This window comes from Schistocerca cancellata, chromosome 1, assembly GCF_023864275.1.
Source record: "Schistocerca cancellata isolate TAMUIC-IGC-003103 chromosome 1, iqSchCanc2.1, whole genome shotgun sequence".
NCBI classification, from domain to species: Eukaryota; Metazoa; Arthropoda; class Insecta; order Orthoptera; family Acrididae; genus Schistocerca; species Schistocerca cancellata.
In genome coordinates, this window is record NC_064626.1 from 542,404,963 (window position 1) to 542,430,464 (window position 25,502).

General features: G+C 41.7%; 1 protein-coding gene across 1 annotated transcript; it reads left to right on the top strand.

Annotated features, from left to right (window-relative positions):
• Positions 1-3,943: 3,943 nt before the first annotated feature.
• LOC126189907 (uncharacterized) lies at positions 3,944-25,502 on the top strand. The gene is made up of 4 exons (XM_049930980.1): positions 3,944-4,264; positions 24,819-24,968; positions 25,235-25,438; positions 25,485-25,502. The coding sequence occupies exons 1-4, from the start codon at positions 3,944-3,946 to the stop codon at positions 25,500-25,502; spliced, it is 693 nt and encodes a 230-aa protein (XP_049786937.1).

A 25,502-nucleotide genomic window follows, 5' to 3' on the forward strand; every position in this document is an offset into this window, starting at 1 on the left:
GCTGGGGCAGTCCTACTGAGCTTGACTTTAGAATGAGACAGATGTGTACTGATAAACACTGACTAAAAGCTCTATGCCCATTCTTAATAACGGAACCTTTCACTAAAATTGGAACGGTTATCATATCAAATTAATTGCCAGATCACAAAGATGTAATAATACCAATATCAGTGCACATGTGGTTTTGGGCACTAGTCATCTCTCATATAATTATGTCCTACAAATCAAACATATGAACTACACAAAATTCTACGTCTTGCATCCCATTAATCTTTACATACTGACACTCTCATAAGTTGAAGACCTGGGAATTTCGCGCATACACCCACCTCTAACCTGTTCTCTCTCTCAATCGACAAAACATAAAACTTAATATATGCCACATAGTAGTACATCAGAAAATCAAACTACAGTAGCACAGCATCAGTGTGTATTGTTGTATGATCAGGCAAATAATTTAACAGGTACTTATGTAGCTGAACCAGGAAAGGTTTTTAATTAATATTATTGTGCTGCAGAATTCGAATCTGTTGCGGCACCCTTTGACTGTGCTACGTGTGACGAGATAAGGACTGCGAGAAATTAGTTAATTTATTTCTCAACAAGTGTTGAAACAGTAAAGCACGTGTGCATATTAGTGTTGCTTGAAGTGACGAAATGAGTTTAACTGTTTTTAAGTGTTCAGTGCAAAAAATTCCAGTCTTCTAACTGAATGGAGGTTTTTCAATCAGTCCTATGTTCAAAGGACGTTCAGTAGATCTTAAAGTCTCGGTGTCGAATCTGATAAAATTCTTCAAGCTAGCTCTTTTGAAGTTGCTCCGAAAAATTAACAACTACTGTTTATAAACTCTTCTTGTTCTTAATTTCTGTCGTGTGCACGCTACAGTTATTTTAAACAGAGCATTTTATACTGTCTTCGTGGATAACACAGCATCAGGAAGGCTTTTTCAGACAGTTTTCTGGTCTTAAATGCATATTCGATCAATTAATGCGATGCATTTCGTCTCAGTATGTAACTTGCATTTTGTTATGTTTTTTGAATAACTAAGAAGGGAAATATGCGATAGGAAAAGGCCCCTTTTGTATCCCAGTGCGTTCGTTATTACAGACTGGCGAAATAGAAGTTCGGTCTTCCCCAAAAAAGCCGAAAATACATTTTGTTATTTTTGGTGCATTTCCAATGTTTCCTTCTCAAGGCGTCATCAAGAGCTCTTTTCGAGTTGAATTTATGAGAAATCTAAAGTCAAATGACAGAAATAAAACCGTGAGAGGAAAAGTCAACAGCACAACAAAAATTATTGTGTATAAAAGAAAACATTGCTTGAACGAGTCCTCTTACGAATGATATGTGATTCCTTCACACTTTAGATTATAATTCGAATGCTTAGTAAACCTGTAAATGAAGCAAGCTGGCATTTTTCATCAAAACACATCCACTGGAAATTAAAGTTTAGGGCCCCTAACATAATGGGCCCCAGCTTCCAGTCCGTGACATGACGACAACTTCTCGTTACGTATCTCAGCGAGACGTAACTTCACACTGCATCTGTGCTGCGCGTCTGCTGGCTGATGCTAGGTAATATGCTGGACCAAATAAGATGGCGGTCGACCACAACGACGTACTCCATCTTACTATATGACATTTCATAATTAAAAAAAATGAATTAACGAAAAATTGTGTTTGAAGCTAATACTGAATCTCCTCCCAATATATTTAAGGTTTCTCTAGTTACAGGTAACGTGAAACGGGGATTTTTATATTTGAAATTTAGGTAAATCGCTATGTACCTGAGTACAGTGTACACGCTCACTTTAAGTTTATTATTCCAGAACGTGTGCGTTTATTCGAAGTTTGCACTGCTGTTATGTAAAATTCGATAATAGACCTAACAGTTTACTGTTAATCGTTTGTGTTTTCCTTTCTCCTATGCCGGCCTAAAAAGATAAAATCGCCGTTCTTGAAGCGTTTAAACCAGTCACGACACGTTCTTCCACTAACAGCTTCCTTACCGTACGTACCTGAGAGCACTCGATGAGACTCAGCCGCTGTTTTCTTCATATTGAAACAAAACAGTAATACCTGTCTCAAATGACAAGAATTAGGCTCGTAAACTGACATTTTCAATCAACAACAACTTTATGATGCAGACACAAATCGACTAATGTTTGAATGAGGTTATGTTGATCGAGGTCCAAGCTAACTGCCTGACGTCTGCGATCTGTTTCTTTCGACCGCTACTTATCGTTGTCGCCACCTATCAGCAAACGACGGAAGCAAAGTTGTACACATTGTTTATTGCTACATAATTATAAAAAATGATTGAATCTGTTGGAGTAATATATTCACTGATTTCTGAAGTCATTTTATCCAGTGTAATATGATACTCCATTGGTGGAGGGCTATAGCCCCCATAGCCTCCCCCCCCCCCCCCCACCCTTGCCACTACCTCCGATCTTAATTAACATTGTTAAAAATGGAACATTCCGCCGTTTGCTTCACGATTCATCATACGGAGTCGCTTTTCCACTGTCTTCAAATCATGTCCGTTCATTCCAATTCTTCTCTTCTATGCCATTAAAAATAGTTCTTGTCTCCTGCTAAGTTTTGACTTCAAAATCCTGCACAGTCAGTTTGAAATTTCCGAGATTTCCCCTCACTTTTTCACTCCTGTGTTCTCGTGCTAGGGCAGCTACCAACATTTTGTTGCCTAAATAAAGTAACGTTCTGAAACTTCGTGTAAGATTAGAACAAGGTGACGGACCGAGACACGTACTCTGGACCTTTGTCTTGAGAACTGCTTGGGTAGCTTGAATCGCAGAACACTCACCCACGAAAGGCAAAGGTCCCGAGTTCGATTCTCGGTCCGCACACGGTTCTAATCCGTCAGAAAGTTTCATATCAGCGCACACTCCGCTGCAGAATGAATGTTTCATAATGGAAAGTAATGTTCCGCTTTAGTGAAATCACACATGCATTAAATACAGCGGAGATATTTGTTCCGTCATATACAGTATACAATTACAGCAATACTTTATACGAATACAGACAACGTACGTAGGAAAATATTTAGAGTACGTTGCAGAGTTTATACCGACATTGAAATTATTCCACACAGAGAAATGAGAGAGGAAAGTAATGATATACATGCGCAGACAGCACGTTAATTGAACACAAATATGCATAAAATATCATCCTTCATGATATCCCTCGTCTCTGTTTTGGCATCTAATAATTTCGGAGCGATTTGCTCTTTCACTACCCACTATCAATTGGTCTAAACTCTCAGTCAGAACAGGCCTCGGAAGACCCAGAGGTACCGACCGGCCACCCTGTCAGCCACAGCCGGTAGCTGCCACAGGAGGGGCTGGTCAGCACCAGCTCTCGCAGGTGTTGTCAGTTTTCGTGACCGGAGCCACTACTTCTCAGTGAAATAACTCCTCAACTGGCCCCACCAGGGCTGAGTGCACCTCACTTGCCAACAGCACTCGGCAGGCCAGGGATGCCACCAGTCTAATTACTAGCCAAGCCCTACAGCTCTTCACATCGGTGTTTGACGGGAACCGGTGTTACCATTGCGGCAAGGCCTTCGGCTCATCAGTCGGTCTGCTCGATAAGAAGAAGTATAATTGGCATCGTTGACCTGCAAACCTAACCCAAAGTGTGTTTCAGATACAAGCCAGACGTCAACGTTATTTTCTCGTAGGAACTGTCTGAAGTCTTAGAATCAGTTCTACACGATATTGACATTCCAATCTGCCATGAGAGGTAATGATTTTAACTAGGTGTTTCTTCAGACCGAGGTTCCTTATCTTGCAGTCTTTACGCTAATATTGATTTCCTGACACCAAGCGGATTTATTTTGACATTTAGATTACAATAGTGAATTTTACGCATTTGATGCAAAGCAAGCAGATCTCGACAATTGCAGAAATCGGAGCAAACATGGTTGATGTTGTAGGCTCGTTTCATTGCGCAGCGGCAAGCCGCGAAGCTGCCGCCGCTGTGATGGAGCTGGTAAAGCGTGAGGAGATGCAGACGCTGCTGGGACCCGGGGCGACCATACGCCGGCTGATGGGCCTGTGGTGGCCGCGGCGGGGTCGAGGGCGCGCCCGGTCGGCTGTGTGCGCCGCCGTGTCGCTGGTCTCCCTCGCGTGGCTGCCGACTTTCTCCAGCCTCAAGCTCATCATTGACCCCCCACCAGAGCTGGAAGAGATCGCAATGTGCTATCTGCTTGTTTTTGCATGTACTGGATTTCTGTCCAAAGTAGGTATACAAGTACTCGGTACCTTGAAGTGATGAACCTTGTGTTATCCTAGTCCAGTTGTTTCCTTGACACGTCTGTGTTATCGTGCTCTATACAAAACTAAACCAACACATGATGTATTCTGTTTACCACAATTAATACTTGACGAACGAATCCGATTAATGACGATATGTCGCAGTGAATTGTAAGTAAAGCTCGCCCAGGACTCCTAGGCTAGGCTTTTCCAATAAACTGTCTGTGAGATAATCGGTGATAAGAGTCGGAGACTTTGATTGGCTGAGAACAGCTGTCCATATAAAAAATCGCACAAATCGTGAGGACACAAGCGGAGCCACTGTAGTGGGACTTCTTGAGAAATGAAATCTAGCTACCGTCCATACTACAGGCCTGGGCAGATCACAGCGTCTGCTGCTCTTACTTCCCTAAGGCTTCTGTGGGGGCAATCGATATCAGTATCTCATCACTGTATAAACCGTTCTTAGTGGACTTGGTGCTTTTATTTGCTACGAAAATCCAGACACTCGCCAATAATTCTGATGCAAAAAAACCTGAAGAATCACTGTTGTCTTCGTCAGGGAAGCAACTGGCGGTAGATCAAGGAAATGTTTAACCGATAAGAGGTTACATTGACGCCCAAGGCGAAATATCTCTCACAGTGTCGTTGTTTCCTCCACGACGTAGAGTGTGGAACCTATTCACACTTACATAACAAATGCATCCACTAAATTTAATCTTTGTCCTCGACAGCTGATAACATTGTCCGAGGAATAGATTTAATTAGTCTCAGTGACCAATTTCGATCAAAGTTTTCGGGAGGTTTCATCAGAAATCAGATGAATGACGCAAATGGGATTCACCTTCCAGATGTTCCCCACTCGTATGCGCCTGCCGCGCTTCGTGCCTTATAGGATATTTGGCTGTAAAGGATGATAACCCATAAGAGCTAGCTGGATGTCACGAGTCGGAAAACAAAATTACAGTGGAATTTCTCGGTGTTAAGTACCGACCTCCACAATGAACACGATTCCCAACTGATCGAAATTATTTATACTTACTTAAACAGGACCTCAAATGTGCAATTATTCAGAGGAAATATTTGCAAAGCTTAAAGAGGTTATAAATTCCGCTCTGGAGAAGCACGTGAGAGTAACAACATTCGAAAATTGCTGAGGAAGCACAGACTGTTGCTCTCTCTTTTCAAAAAATAACACCCAGAACGAGACATTCGTAAAAATATCGATGCACGCAGCATGTTGTACCTAAGCTCGATTATTTATACCATTATAGCTACGATTTTGAGCTATTTCTACTGGGGACGGGGAATGAGTAAGTTTGTCATACATCTGTCCTTTCAGCTTTTCATAGCTCGGCCGTGACCCGTGTTACAAACCCCATCTCTCTGGAGTGCTTTGACGTAATGCTAGCATTACTGTCCAGAGGCTTACTTGCGTAGCACATCGGCCGCGCTAACCTCTATAGCCTGGCCGAGGCTGGAAGACACTTTGAAAAATTTAAAAACCCTCGTGAGACGCAGTGTTACAATAACTGCTGTTATCAGATCTTAGCAAAAGATAAATATTTTTATATCCAACCTTCTGACTAAAGATTTGTGGAACTTCACCCGTTAACTTACATAATAAAATGAAACACTCGCATCCGTCCTTTGGATGTTCTTTATTATATAGCAAACACTTTCGGTGTCTCAATACAGCATTGAAAGTTAACCCTGGTGGGACTATATAAATGACTGAGAATGTTGGCATAGTTTCAGTGTTCACTAAACAAGTTATTGATCGTGCACTGTAAACAACTAACAGGTCGTTTAAGACTACACTGGACAAGGATCCTCGGTGGCAGAGACAGTTTAACTAGTGTAGTGAGTCAAGTACTCTGGCCCTAAAATGTGGATAATGCAATGTGAACTAATCTGACGCTGAGCAGACTTTGATTGAGCAAATCTACTGTAGTTTCTCTACATAGGTGCAGCTGAGAGCAAGTGGCGATTGAGATCGATACGCCTTGAAAATGCCAGAGCAGGAGTACATTACCCTGTTTACTTTGTGTGGCGATGTAGCTTGCAACCTGGTTTACGACTCCACTGTGTAGACGCGTTCCTTTAGGCCATCACCCCCGCCCAGGCTTCTGCTGGCACCATGGCAGGTATTGCTGCATTGTTCTGCTTGAGTCCCGTCTCAATGAGAGGCTGCTCTGTTTGCCCTGTATGGCTGTGGAACTGTCCGGCCAGATTTACTAAGGGATGGGCTCGCCACAAATTGCTTTCAACTCCCAACATATTGTTTCTACGAGCTAAGAACCATAGAAGTACCTCATGCTTTTAGCGCCCTACTAGGCTCCATCAAAGTCTGCTCAGACTGTTAACTTTCTAGAGTCTCACTCAAAGTGTGTCAGGTTGTAATGAAATCTTTAATAATTTTCTGTATGTGAAAAGTAGGCGAGAGAGTATATTGTCATCTCTCAGCATTTCCAGGGCTTTATACATAAAGAACAATAATAGTATCATCAGCTAGCCAACCATGCAAATGCATGAAAATACAAAGGCCAAATCACAAACAGAATATTATTATGCAAGTGAATGTACAGTAATCATTTGATAGAATCAGCGGGCACCTCCACTGTCATATAACTAAAATGTAAATATATATATAATGTACCATAACGAACTTATACTCTATAAATTGTATAGGTATACCATTTATTAATAAAATCATCAATTAAATATTCCACGATAAAAATCAGCAAATCGAGTGATACACTAAGCAACAAAATCCTGAAGTAACCTAGTAATCTACAAAAATAGCTGTAGAAAGTGACAGATGTATGAAGGAAACTACAATATCAGAAATAAGTAAACCAAATAAGAACACATTTATGTGAGAGTAGCTCTTGCACAACGACGACATCAACAATAGCTGAGTATCAGTATAGGTAAAGGTATAAAAAAGACAATAAAATACTTATGTGTGCCATGTCGAAGCTATAAAATGGAGAGGTGCAGACTGTAGAGGGGCATATTTATATCATTTGCATAAAATGTGTGTTCAAAGCGTGTCAAAAGATGAAATGTAGAAAACCGCCTATATCATAATATATGCAGAATGAATTAAAAAAAAACATAAGAAGCTATTCAGCTTGAACAACATTCATGTGTGAATATGTTCATATATCATGTACTGCCACGAAGCAAATATGAAACAAGAACAATTATCTAACTTGTGTATATGAGAAATTATCAGTATACATCTACGTAACATATATTATCAGTAGACTATATGATATATTGTCAGTAATATTAAATGTGACGAAACTTCATACATATCCAAAGTTGTACCAAAGAATTACGTTGATACCGATGCAAAATTGTATTACACTTAATCATGTGTATGTAATCCATTAATTCTATACATACAAAGCTTTCAACAAACACAAGAAACATGAGTGAATTACGTTGGAAAACAAACCATGGAATGCCTTTACGGAACCTATGTACACTATTGGGTAACGTCGCAAGAAGGAGTAACGGTGTAAGACGAGCACTTACACCAACCCCTGTACACTGGTGCAACCGGGCAGAATACAGTCGGCGATATAATATAATATCAACAAATGTCACAGGCATTTAACTGTTATAGCATCAACTACGAACATGCTGCTAATGCACTCTCATTGGTAATTAGATATTTCATGATACAATTTTTATTAGACATAATATAGGTAACCTGTTTATGCTCAGTTTCACAAGGGATGTAAGGTTTGTGGCGTATTTGGCGGATTTTTCAACTGAGCATCTATGCTTGCTCATACATTACTGTCATTGGCCTTTTGTTACATGATTGGTGGAAGAACTGCGTGAGCTATCCCAAGAATTATCACTAGATATTGTTGAATATTTCCGTCTTTTCGACAAGCAGTTATTTTAGTCGTGTGTGACGCTTTTAGTGCTTCTGCACACTTCTTCAAGTTTACACGGGTTTGCATTTACCCTCGCTCGGGTTCCATTGGACATGACTTACAAAACTGCCTGTGGATTTGGTTGTTTATGTGTATTTATAGTCCACTCACGGATTTCTGTCACATGTCCATAAGCAAACAAACAAGCAGGCCTTGAACAAATGAGGATACGAAGTGGAATGTGGTCAACAAACCGCTCTGCCGGCCGTTGCCAGTTTTCATGACTGGTGTCGCTACTTCTGAGTCAAGTAGCTCCTGGCCACACAAGGGCTGAGCGCACCCCGCTTGCCTACAGCTCTCGGCAGAGTCGGATGGTGACCCGTCCAAGTACTATCCAAGCCCAACAGCGCTTAACTTCGGTGATATGATGGCAACTGTTGTCACCCCTGAGGCAAGGCTTTGGCGTTACGTGTTCATAGGCTTACTTTAAACAGACACATTGTCGCAGTCTTACTTTAAACAGGTAGTTTAGATTTATTTACAGTTTCTTACTGTGTTGTGTCACCTCCTCACTAGTTCGTTAGCATGTGGTTTATCTTTTAGACGACGTGCCTTTTGTTTGAGATTTTGATTACATGGACGTAGTGACTTTTGGTGTTCATGTGATTTAAAAGACTAAGGTGCGTATTGGTTTGACATGACATATTAATATATTTATACTGTCATATTGATTACTTTACTTATACTGACTCAGCCGTGGCGCCATTAATTCAGTAGACCTGTCTGGCGCCACTAGTTCAAGGGCAGAATCGACTATTCCTCTTATGGGCCCGTTGCCAATATCTATGAGGAAGAACTGGTATCTGTGGGTTGTTTCCTTAGAATCTCTTTGCTTGCCGATATATTTACGGGTTTGCTGGCCCGAGAAAGCAGGCACCAAATTTGGGGATTGGCGGTAGTACCGCGACAAGAGGCGGTCACGAGGTCCGAGCTACGGAAGGAGGGCCTGCGCAGGAAAAGGATGCCGGAGTACTTCACCGGGGTCAGCGTCGACTACAAGCAGCAGGCCGCTGGTTGGCAACATTTGTGCCGGACGACCGCTCGTGGCCTGGCTGTCGCCTTCTAACTGAATGTCATCGGCACCATTCAGTAACCGCCGCGACGCACCGTGGACCCATGGAGCTGCTTGCTGATAAAGGGGAGTAACATTCTGTAATCCTCGTGGTGACTGGTGTCATTGTCTACCCGATCTACTAATTATTTCCTGGTTTGTACCCGACCCTCTGAGTTTACTAGGTCGGCTCTTTGGTAGTAAATATAGGCTGTAGTATTGTACTAGACACTAATTGTCGTTTGAAAATTTGTTCTGATATCATACTGCCCTTCCTTTCAAGTCCATACCCGATCATTAATGTTTTATTGAATCAGCTCCTGGCCGGAAATACAGTCGGAACAATTGTACCAAGGAACAGGTGGCCGTTAAGCAAACAGGGATCTTGTGATTAGATTTAGATGCTAACCGGTTCAATTCCTTAACTGTAATTGAATTTGAGATATTCTGAACCACTTGTTGTAGTAAGCTCTGCTTTCCTGTCTTTGAAAGACCGGTTGGTTCAAATGTTTCAAATGGCTCTGAGCACTATGGGACTTAACATATATGGGCGTCAGTCCCCTACAACTTAGAACTACTTAAACCTAACTAACCTAAGGACATCACACAACATCCAGTCATCACGAGGCAGAGAATGAAAGACCGTGTCATTATTGGTGTATTTTTAACTGTATCTTGGCGGAAGCGCGTGACTGCTACGTTCGCAGGTTCGAATCCTGCCTCGGGCATGGATGTGTGTAATGTCCTTAGGTTACTTAGGTTTAAGTAGTTCTAAGTTCTAGGGGACTGATGACCTCAGATGTTAAGTCCCATAGTGCTCAGAGCCATTTAACTGGATCTTGTGGTTCCGCCGAGTGAGTTCTCTTGTAATAAGTGCTCATACGTAATGTTTTAAAATGTTCCTTCAGAGCGACCTTCATAACAGAGAAGCAATTTAACTTTTAACATATAAACAGCCAACTGTCACCAGGGCTCTAGTCAGAATAAGATTGTCAAAAGGGACTGGTTTGGCACCTTGTTGCTGATTGAAATGAAAAGGTTGCTCGCTTTGAATCAAGCCTTATCATTGTCACAAATGTTTCCTAATTTGTTTCACCTTTAAACATAGCTGCGAATCTTAACCCCCAACCTTTCGACATACAGTTTCCAAATAAAATAAATAACGTCATTTATTTGCGTAATTGAGACACTCTTGTCATCAATATTGGGTATATGTTTCCACGTGTTGCAGAAGGGCATTTAATGAGAGTAGCTGTGTCCATTGCGGTAGTAAACACCGCTGTTTCACCCGATAACGAGAGTGCTGCAGGTCCGGGCCCTTGTAATTATTGTCGTGTTGTTCTTGTTTTGATTTCTCTTGTAAGAGCTTATTCATTTCACAAACTTGTTAATTTGTAAAGAAAACGAATTTATCATTATATATTGTTAAATAAACAGGTTGTGTGAAAGATAGTTACGTTGGTGGATCCTCCCTTCCACGATTTCCTTAATGCCAGTAAATAACACGTCTCATTGACACTTACATCTACATCTACATACATACTCCGCAATCCACCATACGGTGGGTGGCGAAGGGTACCTCGTACCACAACTAGCGTCTTCTCTCCCTGTTCCATTCCCAAACAGAACGAGGGAAAAGTGACTGCCTATATGCCTCTGTACGAGCCCTAATCTCTCTTATCATATCTTTGTGGTCTTTCCGCGAACTGTAAGTTGGCGGCAGTAAAACTGTACTGCAGTCGGCCTCAAATGCTGGTTCGCTAAATTTCCTCAGTAGCGATTCACGAAAACAACGCCTCTTATCCTCTAGAGACTCCCACCCGAGTTCCTGAAGCATTTCCGTAACACTCGCGTGATGATCAAACCTACCAGTAACAAATCTAGCAGCCCGCCTCTGAATTGCTTCTATGTCCTCCCTCAATCTGACCTGATATGGATCCCAAACGATCGAGCAGTACTCAAGAATAGGTCGTATTAGTGTTTTGTAAGCGGTCTCTTTTACAGATGAACCACATCTTCCCAAAATTCTACCAATGAACCGAAGACGACTACCCGCCATCCCCAAAACTGCCATTACATGCTTGTCCCAATTCATATCGCTCTGCAATGTTACGCCCAAATATTTAATCAGCGTGACTGTGTCAAGCGCTACACTACTAATGGAGTATTCAAACATTACAGGATACTTTTTCCTATTTATCTATGTTTAGAATTAGCTGCCATTCTTTACACCAATCACAAATCCTGTCCAAGTCATCTTGTATCCTCCTACAGTCACTCAACGACGACACCTTCCGTACACCACAGCATCATCAGCAAACAGCCACACATTGCTATCCATCCTATCCAGAAGTTCATATACGTAGATTGAAAACAGCAGCGGACCTACCACACTTCCCTGGGGCACTCCTGATAATACCCTCACCTCCGATGAACACTTACCATCGAGGACAACGTATTGGGTTCCATTACTTAAGAAGTCTTCGAGCCACTCACATACTTGGGAACCAATCCAATATATTTGTACCTTAGTTAGGAGTCTGCAGTGGGGCAGCGAGTCAAACGTTTTCCGGAAGTCAAGGAATATGGCACCCGTCTGATACCCTTCATCCATGGTTCGCAAGATATCATGTGAAAAAAGGGCGAGTTGCGTTTCGCAGGAGGGACACTTTCTAAGGCCGTGCTGATGCATGGATAGCAAATTCTCTGTCTCAAGGATATTCATTATATTCGAACTGAGAATATGTTCGAGAATCCTGCAACAAACCGATGTTAAGGATATTGCTAGATACTGTTGATGCTGTCCTTTTGCCAGGGCTACTTGTGTAATCCTGAATATTATCTTGGGTTCTGTGTATTCTGTGCGTGGTATGACATAGGTGATTTTCTGAATTTGGTTCTGTGACACGTTTTGGATATTCATTGCATTCATATAACACGAATATGCCCCTCTACAGCTTGCACTTTAGAATCTGATAACTTTGACATCACGTACAGATGATTTTATTGCCATTTTGATAGCTTTACCTAGACTGACAAACAGATATTATTGATGCTCTCTTTGTGGAAGAACTACTACCACATAAATGCATATTTCTTGGGTGTACTTGCTTCTGATGTAGTTTCTTTCACTCAGTTATAATCAGGACTAACACAATAAATTCATCACAGCTCTACATTTTATTAACACAACACTGATAAAAGTAATTCTGTCACCAGGCGCAAGTGGTAGACGAATGCTGTATGTTGGTTATATCAGCGTCCAGAAAGTGCAAGTGTTATGTGGAATTCCGATGAAAATCATAAGTCCGTTTGAAAGGGGACTGTCTTGTTTGCCGTCACAATTTTCAGGTAGTTTTGGCAATAATAGTGAATGAAGTTGAAAATTTGATAAATGTACTCAAGATATTTAGTATCGATTTAACCGTATGCTTTGTAAGTCTGCTCCTCATACTTTTTTTAAGAGAGTAGCAAGTAGAGTGTGTTAGACAGTCTAGCAATGTACTTCGTTTGAGAGGATGAAAGCTGGCCTGCCGAGTAGTGGGGGAGCATTATTTGAAAAGGATTTTATATTAATGTATTCTGAGGAAAAATTTTGTAGAACTGAGATAACATGAATGCAAGAATGTCAAAAGGCAAGTTTTCTAAGGTAATCTAGGTTTTTATATATACGTATTAGTAATTGTGTAGTTTCTTATTGTAAGAACATTGGGTACATTTAAAGTTTACTCTGAGAAGTTTTATAGTGAAGCACATGAATGAAAAGAAACAATTGTCAAGGAAAATAATTGTACACATGGAAATTATTAAGAAATAGTTTGCAAACTTGTCAAGTTGTGAGAACTTCATGAAAGGATGTACTGTTCTGGCTTAATGAAGAATAGTCTCTGTTCTCATTTAGCAGTTGTTAGTTGACTTCCTCGTTTTCCATTCTTTGCCTTCATGAATCTGTTTTGTATACTCGCACTGTATGTTGTAAGTTGTAGTCTGCAGAAGCATTTTTGTAAAAATTGTTGAGATACCATCTTGCATTGCACATCGCAGGTGGGGTAAAGGCAATTTGGCCTTGGACAGTCAGTTCACTATTCGTATTAGCAACTGTTTGCAGGACAAAGGAACATTCCTTGAGCACAGTTAGGTCAACAGATTTAATTATTATCAAAATCCGGGTTCACCATAAGGTATAGTGATTGTCGGAATGTATTAGTTGAAATAGAAGTTCAGAGATTTCAAATGAGAAAAAGATATCAGAAAAGTATTCTCTTGTAAGTTTTCAGGCAGTTTATCATAAAGTGAGATACGTTAATTTATACATTCATTTTCTGTGTGATTACAATAACAATTCTGGTTATAGTGATTGCTTACAAAATTAAGATAAAGAGCGACAATATTATGGGGTAAAATTTTAATCAGAATAACTTTTTTTTGGAGTCACATAGAAAACGTATTGCTTTCTCGCAAGCCAGTTGTTTGATGTATTGGTTATATCGATTTCGCATCTTGTGATGTATGCGTTATATACTTTTGTTGTACATATATCTTTAACACAGTTTTCTTGTCCTGCATCGAGATTTTCATTTCAGATTAAGTTACATACATATAGTCTGATTTAAAGTACTTGTCACTTGACGTTTGCGCTGCGAAGTTGCGGCGTTGTCACGTGAAGCACTGGCTGGAGGCCTCAGCGCATCGCTACCCCTGGCGATAGAAAATCGTTTTAAAGCCTGTATCTTCTACAAAAAGTAAGTAAAAATTTCAAACCCACATATGATGTATATCTCTACAATGTCTCTCAATCTGTCAAATATCTATTCTTAATTTTAATTAGGACAAGAGTTACGTTAATTTGTTTGAAACCATTTAAATTCTCGATTTTGCAAACAGCTTCTAACTTATCACGTCATTACTGAAAAACTATTGGTGTCACAGCAAAATATTTTTTTCCATTCATTAACAAAATAATGCACTCGGCAAAGAACCCTTAAAAGTTTTCGTATTGCATCACGTTTATTGTATATAAATTTCTGAAAACAGCATTTTTAAGCAACCCTATCAGTACTGAACTCGAAACAAGTATGACGTTTAAAATCTCTAGCTCCTATAAATATTATGTAAATATTTTGAAATTTACGTAAAGTATCGGTCTCAGTGGTATCTATAAGCAATCAAATATCTTTTCTTAATTTCAATTAGGGCCGTTGTTACATTAAATATTGAAGTGTGAGAAATTTTCGCGTCCTGAAAAGTTTTCTTCTTTAGATTGCAAATCTCGAAAACTATTACACACATTGAATAACATCTTGGCGTGTATATAAAATGAAATAGAATTAAAATTCAGTCTTACTTACCGTAAGAAGATGACGAGAGCTGGCCAAACAGTATTTCTTAGTCTCACAACAAGAATAAGAATTAATCGAAATAAATTCACAAACACACTATTTAATGGCAGTAAGTACACTACACACTAATCAGACAATGCGAAAACACCGCTTAATTCAGAGTCAGAGTCAGTGGAACTATCAGTCTCGCTGCTCGTATTGACAGATATAATCAAGTCTTCGACACTTTGTTGTAAGATACCTTCATTGTTACATGCGTCCTGTATCATTCCTTTCACGTGATGTACTATCTTCTGCCAGTCTTACGATGTCACAATTTCAACTGCCTCTTTCAAAAGGCGTTCCACTTCGGTTAATGTGAATTTCTTATTTTCTGCAGCAATATGCCGCTTAACCTGAGCCCAAATCAGCTCAATTGCGTTGAAATGGCAGTGGTAAGGAGGCAATCTGAGCACTTTATGCCCGTATTTTTTTGCTGCTTCATCCACAATGTAAATCGGGTTCTTTGGCTTGTGTTGCGATACAAGTTCTAATAATTCTGCCCTTGTAAAATTACTGTGGAACTGCACCTTATGTTTCTGTAACCAGCTAACAATATCGTTTTTCCTCGTTGCCTTTGTGGGTGCTTTGTCTTGTATTACTGAATGATAAGGAGCGTTATCCATAACAATGACAGAGTTTTTTGTTAAGTTCTGGAGCACACAGTCTTCAAACCATTTCACAAAAGTATTGTGGTTCATCTCTTCGTGGTAGTCGGAGGTCTTATTTGAACTGAATAGCAGCAGACAATTTGGAATGAAACCTTTTGAATTTCCGGCATGTGGTACAATTATCCTTTTTCACTGCCGGTCGGAGCTACCATACTTCCGCTGATGGTACCGTCTGTCAGCCTTTTTTTAAACTGTGTCCTGCATTCACTCACGTTTCATCAACCAAACGGTATCATCAAAATTTGTCTCCACAAATTCTCTAGGAAAGCGGCATCGCCAGGCTGCAATATCTTGGCGTTCCATTAGTAACTTTCTGCCAGATATGGATTTATAGCGGAATCCTAACATTATCACGACTCGTTACAAAGACGATTTACTACCATGAAACAGGTCAGCCGCTGTGAGGGTAGCATGTAGTTTTTTGAGTGTTGGATACTCCTTCCTCGACGACGAGTGCCATCTTCCTGAAAAGAGTCAAGTTTTGTGACCCTCTTCTCCAGTCGCCTCTTTTTCCCAGGTGTCTCCAATTTAGATGAGTCACTTGAGCCTTCCTTCATGAATTTCTCCTTGCAGATTCTTATTACTGATCGTTCGCTAACTTGCAGAGCAGCTGCAGTTCGCTCCACCACCTTATCCAAAGGAACGAGAGGCCCTCCTGCACCCCTCTCTCTCTCAAAATACTCCCTTAAGGTTTTTTTTGAAGGTTTCCGAGGAGTGTGCAGCCTCGGCCTCCCTCTCTTGCGACTGCTTTCATCAGACATCGCAAACACGTGAAGCTACAAGTCACTCAAATCTCTCACCCGCACGACTACAACGACTCGCTGAGGACTGGCTGGCACAATGCCTCAGTCAGCTCAGCAGAGCGAAGTGGCAACGCAGTGGCAGCCGACAGCGCCGGCTGCCATTGGTTTATTGGTGGCGGGAGCCCTGCAGCACGTTGCCTGTCAAGTGACAACTACTTTAAATCAGACTATAGTTATCAAGTACTAACTAGACGCTTATGAATTAAGAGATTAGAAGTCTGAACATTGTTTCACGTTGACGTACTAAGCGTAATGAACGCTGAAGTCTAGGTTCCAATACGGCAGCCAGATTCTAAGTCCAGAGTGCAGCCAAGTCAACATCGACGAGCAAGTACACCAGTCCAAGAGACGTAATAGTCCGCCGCAGTGCAGCACTTCCGGGTTGTGATGAAGAACATAGTACCATGAGAACTGGCTTGTAGACATTGGTGACGGCTATGAATAAGACTCCATAGTTAATAGCGCCGGCGCCTGGGATCGCTTTAAACCCTGGGTGGCCAATCGCTGTGTTCTGGGTGGCCAGCTTCAGTGAATTGTAGTGCGCGCGCACGCGCGTGAAGGCGGTCTGCGATGCTAGCAGCGGGCCGCGCACGGGAAGTGCGGCCAACGTTGCGTTTTTCGGCCGCGCGTTGTGGAGCACGCCGCTGCTTGGTGCGGAGATTTAATAGTGGTGGATACCACAATATCATTTTCTAGATTAGTAGATTACTTCAGGATTCTTCAGTTTAGCGTATCATCCAACTGATCAAAATTAATCGTGGAGTATTTAATTAATGATTTTATTAAAAAATAGTACATTTGTACGACGTTTAGAGTGGCAATTCGTTATGCACACAGAGCAGAAATTGGTTTACCGAGCTACCGAAACTGTTCGCTATATAGCAAATAGCATCGTAAGGACGGATGTAGGAATTTCACTTTATTCCGTGCGAAAGAACATCGGTCCGACGTACAGTTTCTAAGCGGGTCAAAGGGTTCTGTTGAGTCATTCATTCACCAGTCTTTGGTAACAGAAGGTAACAAAAGGAATACCGATTTGAAATTTCGCCTTTATGAAATCACTCACGCATGAGGATCGTACAAACATACCGTCGCTCCCCCGTTGTACAGGTTCCCAAATAGAGAACGTAGATATTGGCATTCCTGGCAAAGACTAGTAAAGGCGGGTGTTGTAAACAATAAGTTGGAAAGTCCGCATCTAATCTCACTTCCGTTTTGCAGAGAGTACTCTACGGCATAGGCCCCTTCTTAGCTTGCATTCATCCCCAATCTCTCGCCCTGTACAAAGTCCCAAGCGAGACCGGAAAAGAGTGCGGAAAACTCCAGTACTTAAGTAGGATTGAAGGATGGAGCCGCAAAACTACAGCAACCGCAAAAACATATTCTCAGTTCGAATAAAATGAATTTCTTTGAGACGGGAAAGCTTTTGCCAACAAATCAGCACGGATATAGAAGCATCTGTCGCACAAAATTCTGCTCTCCCTGTTTCTCTCATGGATGAAGGGTGAGAGGCAGATTCCATTTTCCCAAATTTCCGGAAAGAGTGTGACACGGTACTCCACGGCCGACTATCAACGAAGGTGCGTCCATCTGGAATAGGTTCTCACAAATTTGAGTGGCTGGAAGACCAACATATACCAGTACGTTGTTTACGAAAGCGAGAGTTCTTCAGAAACAATGGTATCGTGAAGAATGTACCAGGGAAACGTGATAGGACCGCTCTTATTCTGCATTCGTAAATGATCTGACAGGCAGGATGAGCAGCATGCTGCGGCTGTTAATTGATCACGCTATGGTGTATGGCAAGGGGTATTTCTTATGTGAATGTATAGGGATACAAGACGACGTAGGCAAAATTTGTAGTCGCTGGGATGAATAGCAGCTTGTTCTAAAGGTAGGAAAATGTAAGTTAATCCGGACGACTGCGAAAAAAATCATGTAACGTTCGAGTTCGGCATTAGTAACGTCCTGTTTGACACTGTCACATCAATTAAATATCCTCCTCTAACAAATGTTGATGGTGTAGACTCAGCAACCAGCCACAAAGTTATATTAAGTTCCTTTATTCAAAAGGTACCATTACCGGTTTCGAATCATTACGATTCATCGCCAGACGGCTTTCATTACAACATGAGCTGCGTTTTTTACTGATTAGTTGTCCCAAAATATAAATAATACATACACTACTGGCCATTAAAATTGCTACACCACGAAGATGACGTGCTACAGACGTGAAATTTAACCGACAGGAAGAAGATGCTGTGATATGTAAATGATTAGCTTTTCAGAACATTCACACTAGGTTGGTGCCGGTGGCGACACCTACAACGTGCTGACAAGAGGAAAGTTTCCAACCGATATCTCATACACAAACAGCAGTTGACCGGCGTTGCCTGGTGTAACGTTGTTGTGATGCCTTGTTTAAGGAGGAGAAATGCGTACCATCACGTTTCCGACTTTGATAAAGGTCGTATTGTAGCCTAGTGCGATTGCGGTTTATCGTATCGCGACATCGCTGCTCGAGTTGGTCGAGATCCAATGACTGTTAGCAGAATATTAAATTGGTGAGTTCAGGAGGGTAATACGGAACGCCGTGCTGGATCACAACGGCCTCGTATCACTAGCACTCGAGATGACAGGCATCTTATCCGCATGGCTGTAACGGATCGTGCAGCCACGTCTCGATCTCTGAGTCAACAGATGGGGACGTTTGCAAGACAACAACCATCTGCACGAACAGTTCGACGACGTTTGCAGCAGCATGGACTATCAGCTCGGAGAGTATGGCTGCGGTTACCCTTGACGCTGCATCACAGACAGGAGCGCCTGTGTACTCAACGAACGAACCTGGGTGCACGAATGGGAAAACGTAAATTTTTCCGGATGAATACAGGTTCTGTTTACAGTATCATGATGGTCGCATCCGTGGTTTGGCGACATCGCGGTGAACGCGCATTGGAAGCGTGTATTCGTCATCGCCATTCTGGCGTATCACCCGGCGTGATGGTATGGGGTGCCATTGGTCTCACGTCTCGGTCACGTCTTGTTCGCATTGACGGCACTTTGAACAGTGGACGTTATGTTTCAGATGTGTTACGACCCGTGGCTCTACCCTTCATGCGATCCCTGCGAAACCCTACATTTCAGCAGGATAATGCACTACCGTATGTTTCAGGTGCTGTACGGGCCTTTCTGGATACAGAAAATGTTCGACCGCTGCCCTAGCCAGTACTTTCTCGAGATCTCTCACCAATTGAAAACGTCTGGTCAATGGTGGCCCAGCAACCGGCTCATCACAATACGCAGTCACTACTGTTGATGAACTGTGGTATCGTGTTGAAGCTGCATGGGCAGCTGTACCTGTTCACGCCATCCAACCTCTGTTTGACTCAATGCCCAGGAGTATCAAGGCCGTTATTATGGCCAGAGGTAGTTGTTCTGATTTCTCAGGATCTATGCACCCAAATTGCGTGAAAATGTAGTCACATGTCAGTTCTAGTATCATGTCCAATGATTACCCGTTTATCATCTGCATTTCTTCTTGGTGTAGCAATTTTGATGGCCAGTAGTGTAATTATAAGCAATTCACAAATATAGCTGAATTACGGATTTGAATTGGGATGTGACTCACGTGAGATGTCGTTTTGGAGTACTTGTTTTGTTAGTTTTCATCCAGCAGACAACGTTTGTAGTTTTCGCCGCATTCACATCATTGCACACATAAGCTTGCATAATTGAGCGCTTCAGATTTGTCATTGAGTGCATTTTCACCGCATTTCTATCGTTCCACAAAACACGTTTTTGATATTATCAACTAGTGTGATGCTGTATTATCATAACTGAAGCATATTTTCAGTGTGTCAACGAGACATATGGATGGTTATTTTTCGGGGAAACCTGAGAATCTGAGGATGACAGCTAGTTATTGTCGAAACTGAACATGAAATAAATTATTTCACAGCAAGCAAACTTGGATTCTAATATTATAAATTTTTCTATAGCCTCCGGTGGAAAGAAAGCCGTATTCTGTCCTGGGATTCCCACTCCACTTCCCGCAGCATCTCTGCAATACCCAAGTGTTGATCTCACCTGCCGGCATCAAACCTAGTACACTGTCTGTGAATTGCATCGATGTCTTCCTATAAACCGACCTGATGGGGATCTGAAGCGTTCGAGCAATAAGGTGGGTCGAGCTTGTGTTCTGTACATCGTCTCCTTTACAGATGAATCACACTTCCCTAAAATTTTCTCGATAAACCGCAGTCGACCATCAGCCTCCCCCACTATCGTCTCCCCCCGCAGGACCGGGGGTTAGAACAGGCCCGAGGAATTCCAGCCTGTAGTAAGAGGCGACTAAAAGGAGTCTCACAAGTTTCGGCCTTTATATGATGGACCCCTGTAGGGTTTGAGGTCCATTTTTCAAAATTTTCCCGAAGAGCGAGCCAAGTGGGGAAGGGCGCTTTACATGGTGCATAGTGTCCATCATGCGCTGTGACCTCTCGCATCCGTCGTCGACGTGGACCTACAATTCCGTTCATTCTGCAGCTGTTGGGCGAGGGCACATTCCTCGGTGAGTTTTCAAAAATGGTTTAAATGCCTCTAATCACAATGGGACTTAACATCTGAGGTCATCAGGCCCCTAGAATTGAACTACTTAAACCTAACTAACCTAAGGACATCACACACATCCATGACCGAGGCAGGATTCGAACCTGCGACTGAAGCAGCCGCGCAGTTCCGGAGTGAAGCGCCAGAACCTCTCGGCCACAGCGGCCCGCTCGGTGCGTTTTCCTCCATCCTGTGTGCAGTATCGCTTTCTGCGCTGTCGACGAGCGGTTCTAGGCGCTACAGTCTGAAACCGCGCGACCGCTACGGTCGCAGGTTCGAATCCTGCCTCGGGCATGGATGTGTGTGATGTCCTTTGGTTAGTTAGGTTTAAGTAGTTCTATGTTCTAGGGGACTGATGACCTCAGAAGTTAAGTCCCATAGTGCTCAGAGCCATTTGAACCATTTTTGGTAGTTTCTTATTGTAGTAACGTATATACACATGGTATCGAATAGATCACCTGTTATATTTCTCCAGGAATGTAAAAATCGCACGCTTCTCATTCCACTTTTTATTATGATTTCTTCACCATCACATAAGAGCTCGGGAAGTGCGTCCATCAAAACGCACTTGTCCACGCCTCAAGTACTGTAACATTATCTTCGAGGTCAATATGCATGCGATGCATAAGGAGATGAAGAAAGTTTCAAAATTCTTCACTTAATACTTGTTCTTTAAATTTGGTAAGTAGGCTTTAGTGTGTTAGTTGTAGTCTGTATTCAAGCAATCGCTGGGTCACTTCCTTAGCGTTTGCGTAATGCGGTCCCCTGGGACAAGAAAACATGTTAACGTTTGTGACGCCCTTACTTCTATCCATTCAATATTCCCTTGTAGTGAAAAAGAATTACAGAACCCGGTGAATGGAGTGAACATTCTAATGAGTACAAAATATCGATTGAGATTAAATGGAAGAAAGAGGAAAGTAATGAGAAATAGCAGAAATTCGAGCAGCGGGGAATTTAACATCGCAATTGGTGATCAAGAAGTAGATGATGACTAAAGAATTCTGCTACCTAGGCAGCAAAGTAACCCATGACGGACGGAGTAAGGAGGACATGAAAAGCTGACTAGCATTGAGGAAATGAGCATTCCTTGCCTAGAGATGTCTGCTGGTATCAAACTTAGGTCTCAATTTAAAGAAACAAATTCTAAGATCTCACGCTTGGAGCCCATTATATGGCAGTGGGACATGGGCAATGGGAAAACAGGGACAGAAGAAAAAAGAAGCATTTGAGATGTAGTGCTACAGAAGAATATTGAAAATTAGGTGCACTGGTAAGGTAAGAAACGAGGAGAGACTTCACAGTATCGGCAAGGAAATGAATATATGAAAAAAACCGACAAGAAGGAAGGACAGGATGACAAGACATCTGTTAAGGTATCAGGGAATAGCTTCCATGGTACTAGGAGAGCTGTGTAGGGTAAAAACTGTAGAGTAAGACAAGAATTGGTATACATTTAGCAAATAATTGAGGCCGTATGTTGCAAATGCTAATCTGAGAGGAAAAGATTGCCATACGAGAAAAATTATTTTTTTGGTGGTTCACATTATGTCAGAAGACATGACTAAAAAAGGGGAAGTAAAAAAGACCTACTTGGTATGAGTCCCACATACGTGAGCGATGTTCTGGGGTGGATCGCACGTCTGTTATGTAAGCACTCTCCTTTGAAAACTGACTGCCTTTTCTGAGTATCTTGCCCATCAAGTAAAGTATTTTATCAAGTTTCCTTATCTATAAATCTATTCGGTTTCGTATCCCTACAGACGATTATATGCAGTTTATTTGAATGCGTTGATTGATACCAAGTATGACTTGTTGATAATGAAGGAAGCATACAATGTTTCTTTGTTTTGGAAAGCGTAGTATTTTACATTTATGTACTTTTAGAGTTTCCAGTCGCCACTGTGTAATCTTATGAAAATCTAACTGAATGTTTGTGCGGCATTTTTTGAAACAGTAACTGAGTAAAGATAACTGCGACGCTTCCCTGGAGAACGCATGAAGTTATTTCTGCAACTGTACATTACTCTCTAAGATAGTATGTTACGTCCTGTCTAACCAGAAATGTCCACTCCTAAGTTTCATTTTCTGCCCGATAGCATCGAACTTTTATTAATAAGTGTTATTGTTGTACTAACTCAAGCGTGTTTCATTATTGAAAAAATAGTGCACCTAAGTGATTGCACAGTTTCATGTCTTTCAGGATATCATGGGAGAAAAGACCGAATTGGATTTACGTCTTGGTTGGCATCCAAAAACTCATTCTCATCAGATTAGGTAAAAATTCTGAGTGGATCTGCGACCATGTTGGCACTTAAAATTGTACATTTCTCTTGCTAGTGTAAAATTTCATTGTTTTTAACTTCTCATGCCGTGTTTGGCGTTAGCCGTCGTTAAATCTTTAACATCGATAAACAGTATCTCGTCGTGTCTACCACACCAGTTTGGGCACCAATGCGATAGCGCCATGAGTAGAGCTTGCGAGATACTGAGTACCGACGTTAAAAATCTGATGAAAGTGTAATCCTAGACGCATCAGGAGAAGCTAAGAATAAAGACATTTTTGCCAACAAAGACAAGTGTATTACTATTATCAGTTAATTCTGTTCCAGGTACTTCATAATTTTTGCCCACACAATATATTCCACATTACTCTTTTTCTGTATCAAAGAGACAAACATTAAAAGTAAACTGTACGTTTTGATAAGGAGGTGTTAGCACACAATTGTACTCAGCCGCAGACTTACAATTCAGTTCACAATTTTGCATTGTGTTTGACCGTGTGCGACAGGCAAGTTATTCTTACAGATGCAGCGAACATAACATTCAAAATAATTCACAAATTGAATAAAATGTTCTTGGTTTTCAAGCCCCTTCAACTCACAAATTAAAAGTTACGCTATTAGGAAGATCTTCTAAGTGTTTTCATAGGGATACGTTTCCGCTTAAGAAAGATATCGTTGTTAGGAGCAATGCTGATCTGTCAAAAATATTTTCGTACACTTCCACTCTACATCGTATGCTCCGGGAACTTTATAAGCAGACTTTCTCTCAAAGTCTACTGCGCCCGTGCTACAGATAACGAGCCTGCGACAGGGTTCAGCAGCGGCTTTTGAAACCTAGCAAGATGCTTTCTTTTGTTCTGGGTCCATCACCCGCAATGAGGTCCACGTATCACACGGACAGGAAATGAGAAAATAATTAAAAGGTGTGGCAGAAATGATCAAAAATCAGATTCGTATTCCACAGAAAAAAATACATTATGTGTCAGTGTATTCTTATCTACATTCGTCTACGTATGTGTAAGTAAGTAGTGGGATGGTTACTTCCTCGAATGTTGTCTATAAGTGTGAAGTTAAGGAAATGAATGACATGGAGCGTACTATCATCGTCACACTGTGCGAAACAGTTCACAATACTTAATTTCCTTATCAGATTTTCCTTAATGCGACACTGAGCGCAGCAGTGTCTGGTGATTAAAGAACTACAGATTACCGAAGGGGCGCTGGTTCGTTTGCTGGCCGGGTCAGAGATTTCTCCGCTCGGGGGCTTTGTGTTGTGTTGTCCTTATTTTCATATCGTCGTAACTGATATTAAACTCGACTGCACGGCGTCACATGACAGGTGTAAGCCCACGTGACTTGGTACAAGAGTACGGTTCGACCCTAATGAAAATTCTGATCTGTCGAAGCTCGCTGTCGTACCGTCTTTCCGCTGTTTAGACGGCTGTATAGGCACGTATCGAAAGCCAGTGATAATAATAATACCACCTCTTCTTCAGGTCCCAGCCAAGTAGCGTTGATAAAGTTTTCTCTGCCATCGCGGTTCCAAAATGCCAGTCCTTGGTTGAACGTCACCGTAGGAGGCTACGCTACCAACCTTGGATGGAGGTGTGGATTTATAGATTGAGCTCTTTATTACGAGACTTGAACTCAGCTTCCCAGAGAAGTAGATTTCGTCTTGTAGGTTATTTCTGTTGAACTGCAGAGTTTATTATCAGTTCATCTTTTTTCATTCTGCACGGTAGTTGGTCGTTTTTAAAATTTATTGCTATTGCTATTACCTGATTGCAGGCAGCTTTCTTCATCTACAAAGGCGACACTATGAAGCAACTGCTAGAACTGTTGTCAGACACGAGGAGACGCTATTGTGACGGCGTGACCAGCGAGGTCATCCGGCGCTCTTACCTACAGCAGTCACGTAGAGTTTTTCGCTATATGCAGGTACGGCACACAAACTCCAAGCAAACGTGTCAGTAACATTTCTTGTTTTTTAAATAAAACTATTTCTTCGCTGTGCTACGTATGAAGCTCTTCAGTAAATGAAATGTTTTAATTTAGTTTAAGTAACAGCGATACTAGGTAAGCCTTTGTTTCAAATATTACCTCCGTCTGTTTCTAAACATAATAGCTTTGTAACAGTTGTTACTGTCTCGTGTTACACTGCACCTCATCTGAGACACATACGCACAACACTTGATTTTTCTCAGGGAGCGATTTGCTTGGCGATGGTGTTTTGGGTCTCCACTCCGGTACTCGTCCGTGCTTTTCTCAGTTCCGACGAAGATTCTCCTGAGTCGTATCGTCTCTTTCCTGTGCCACTCTGGTTTCCGGGAAACATTTATCGATCACCCACATATGAAATACTCTACGGTGTTCAATCTTTCAGCGTACTAGTAGCCGCTCAGTCTACGGTTTGTGTAGACAGTTCCTTCATCCACATGATGCTGATGGTTTCAGCTGAACTGGAAGTTTTGA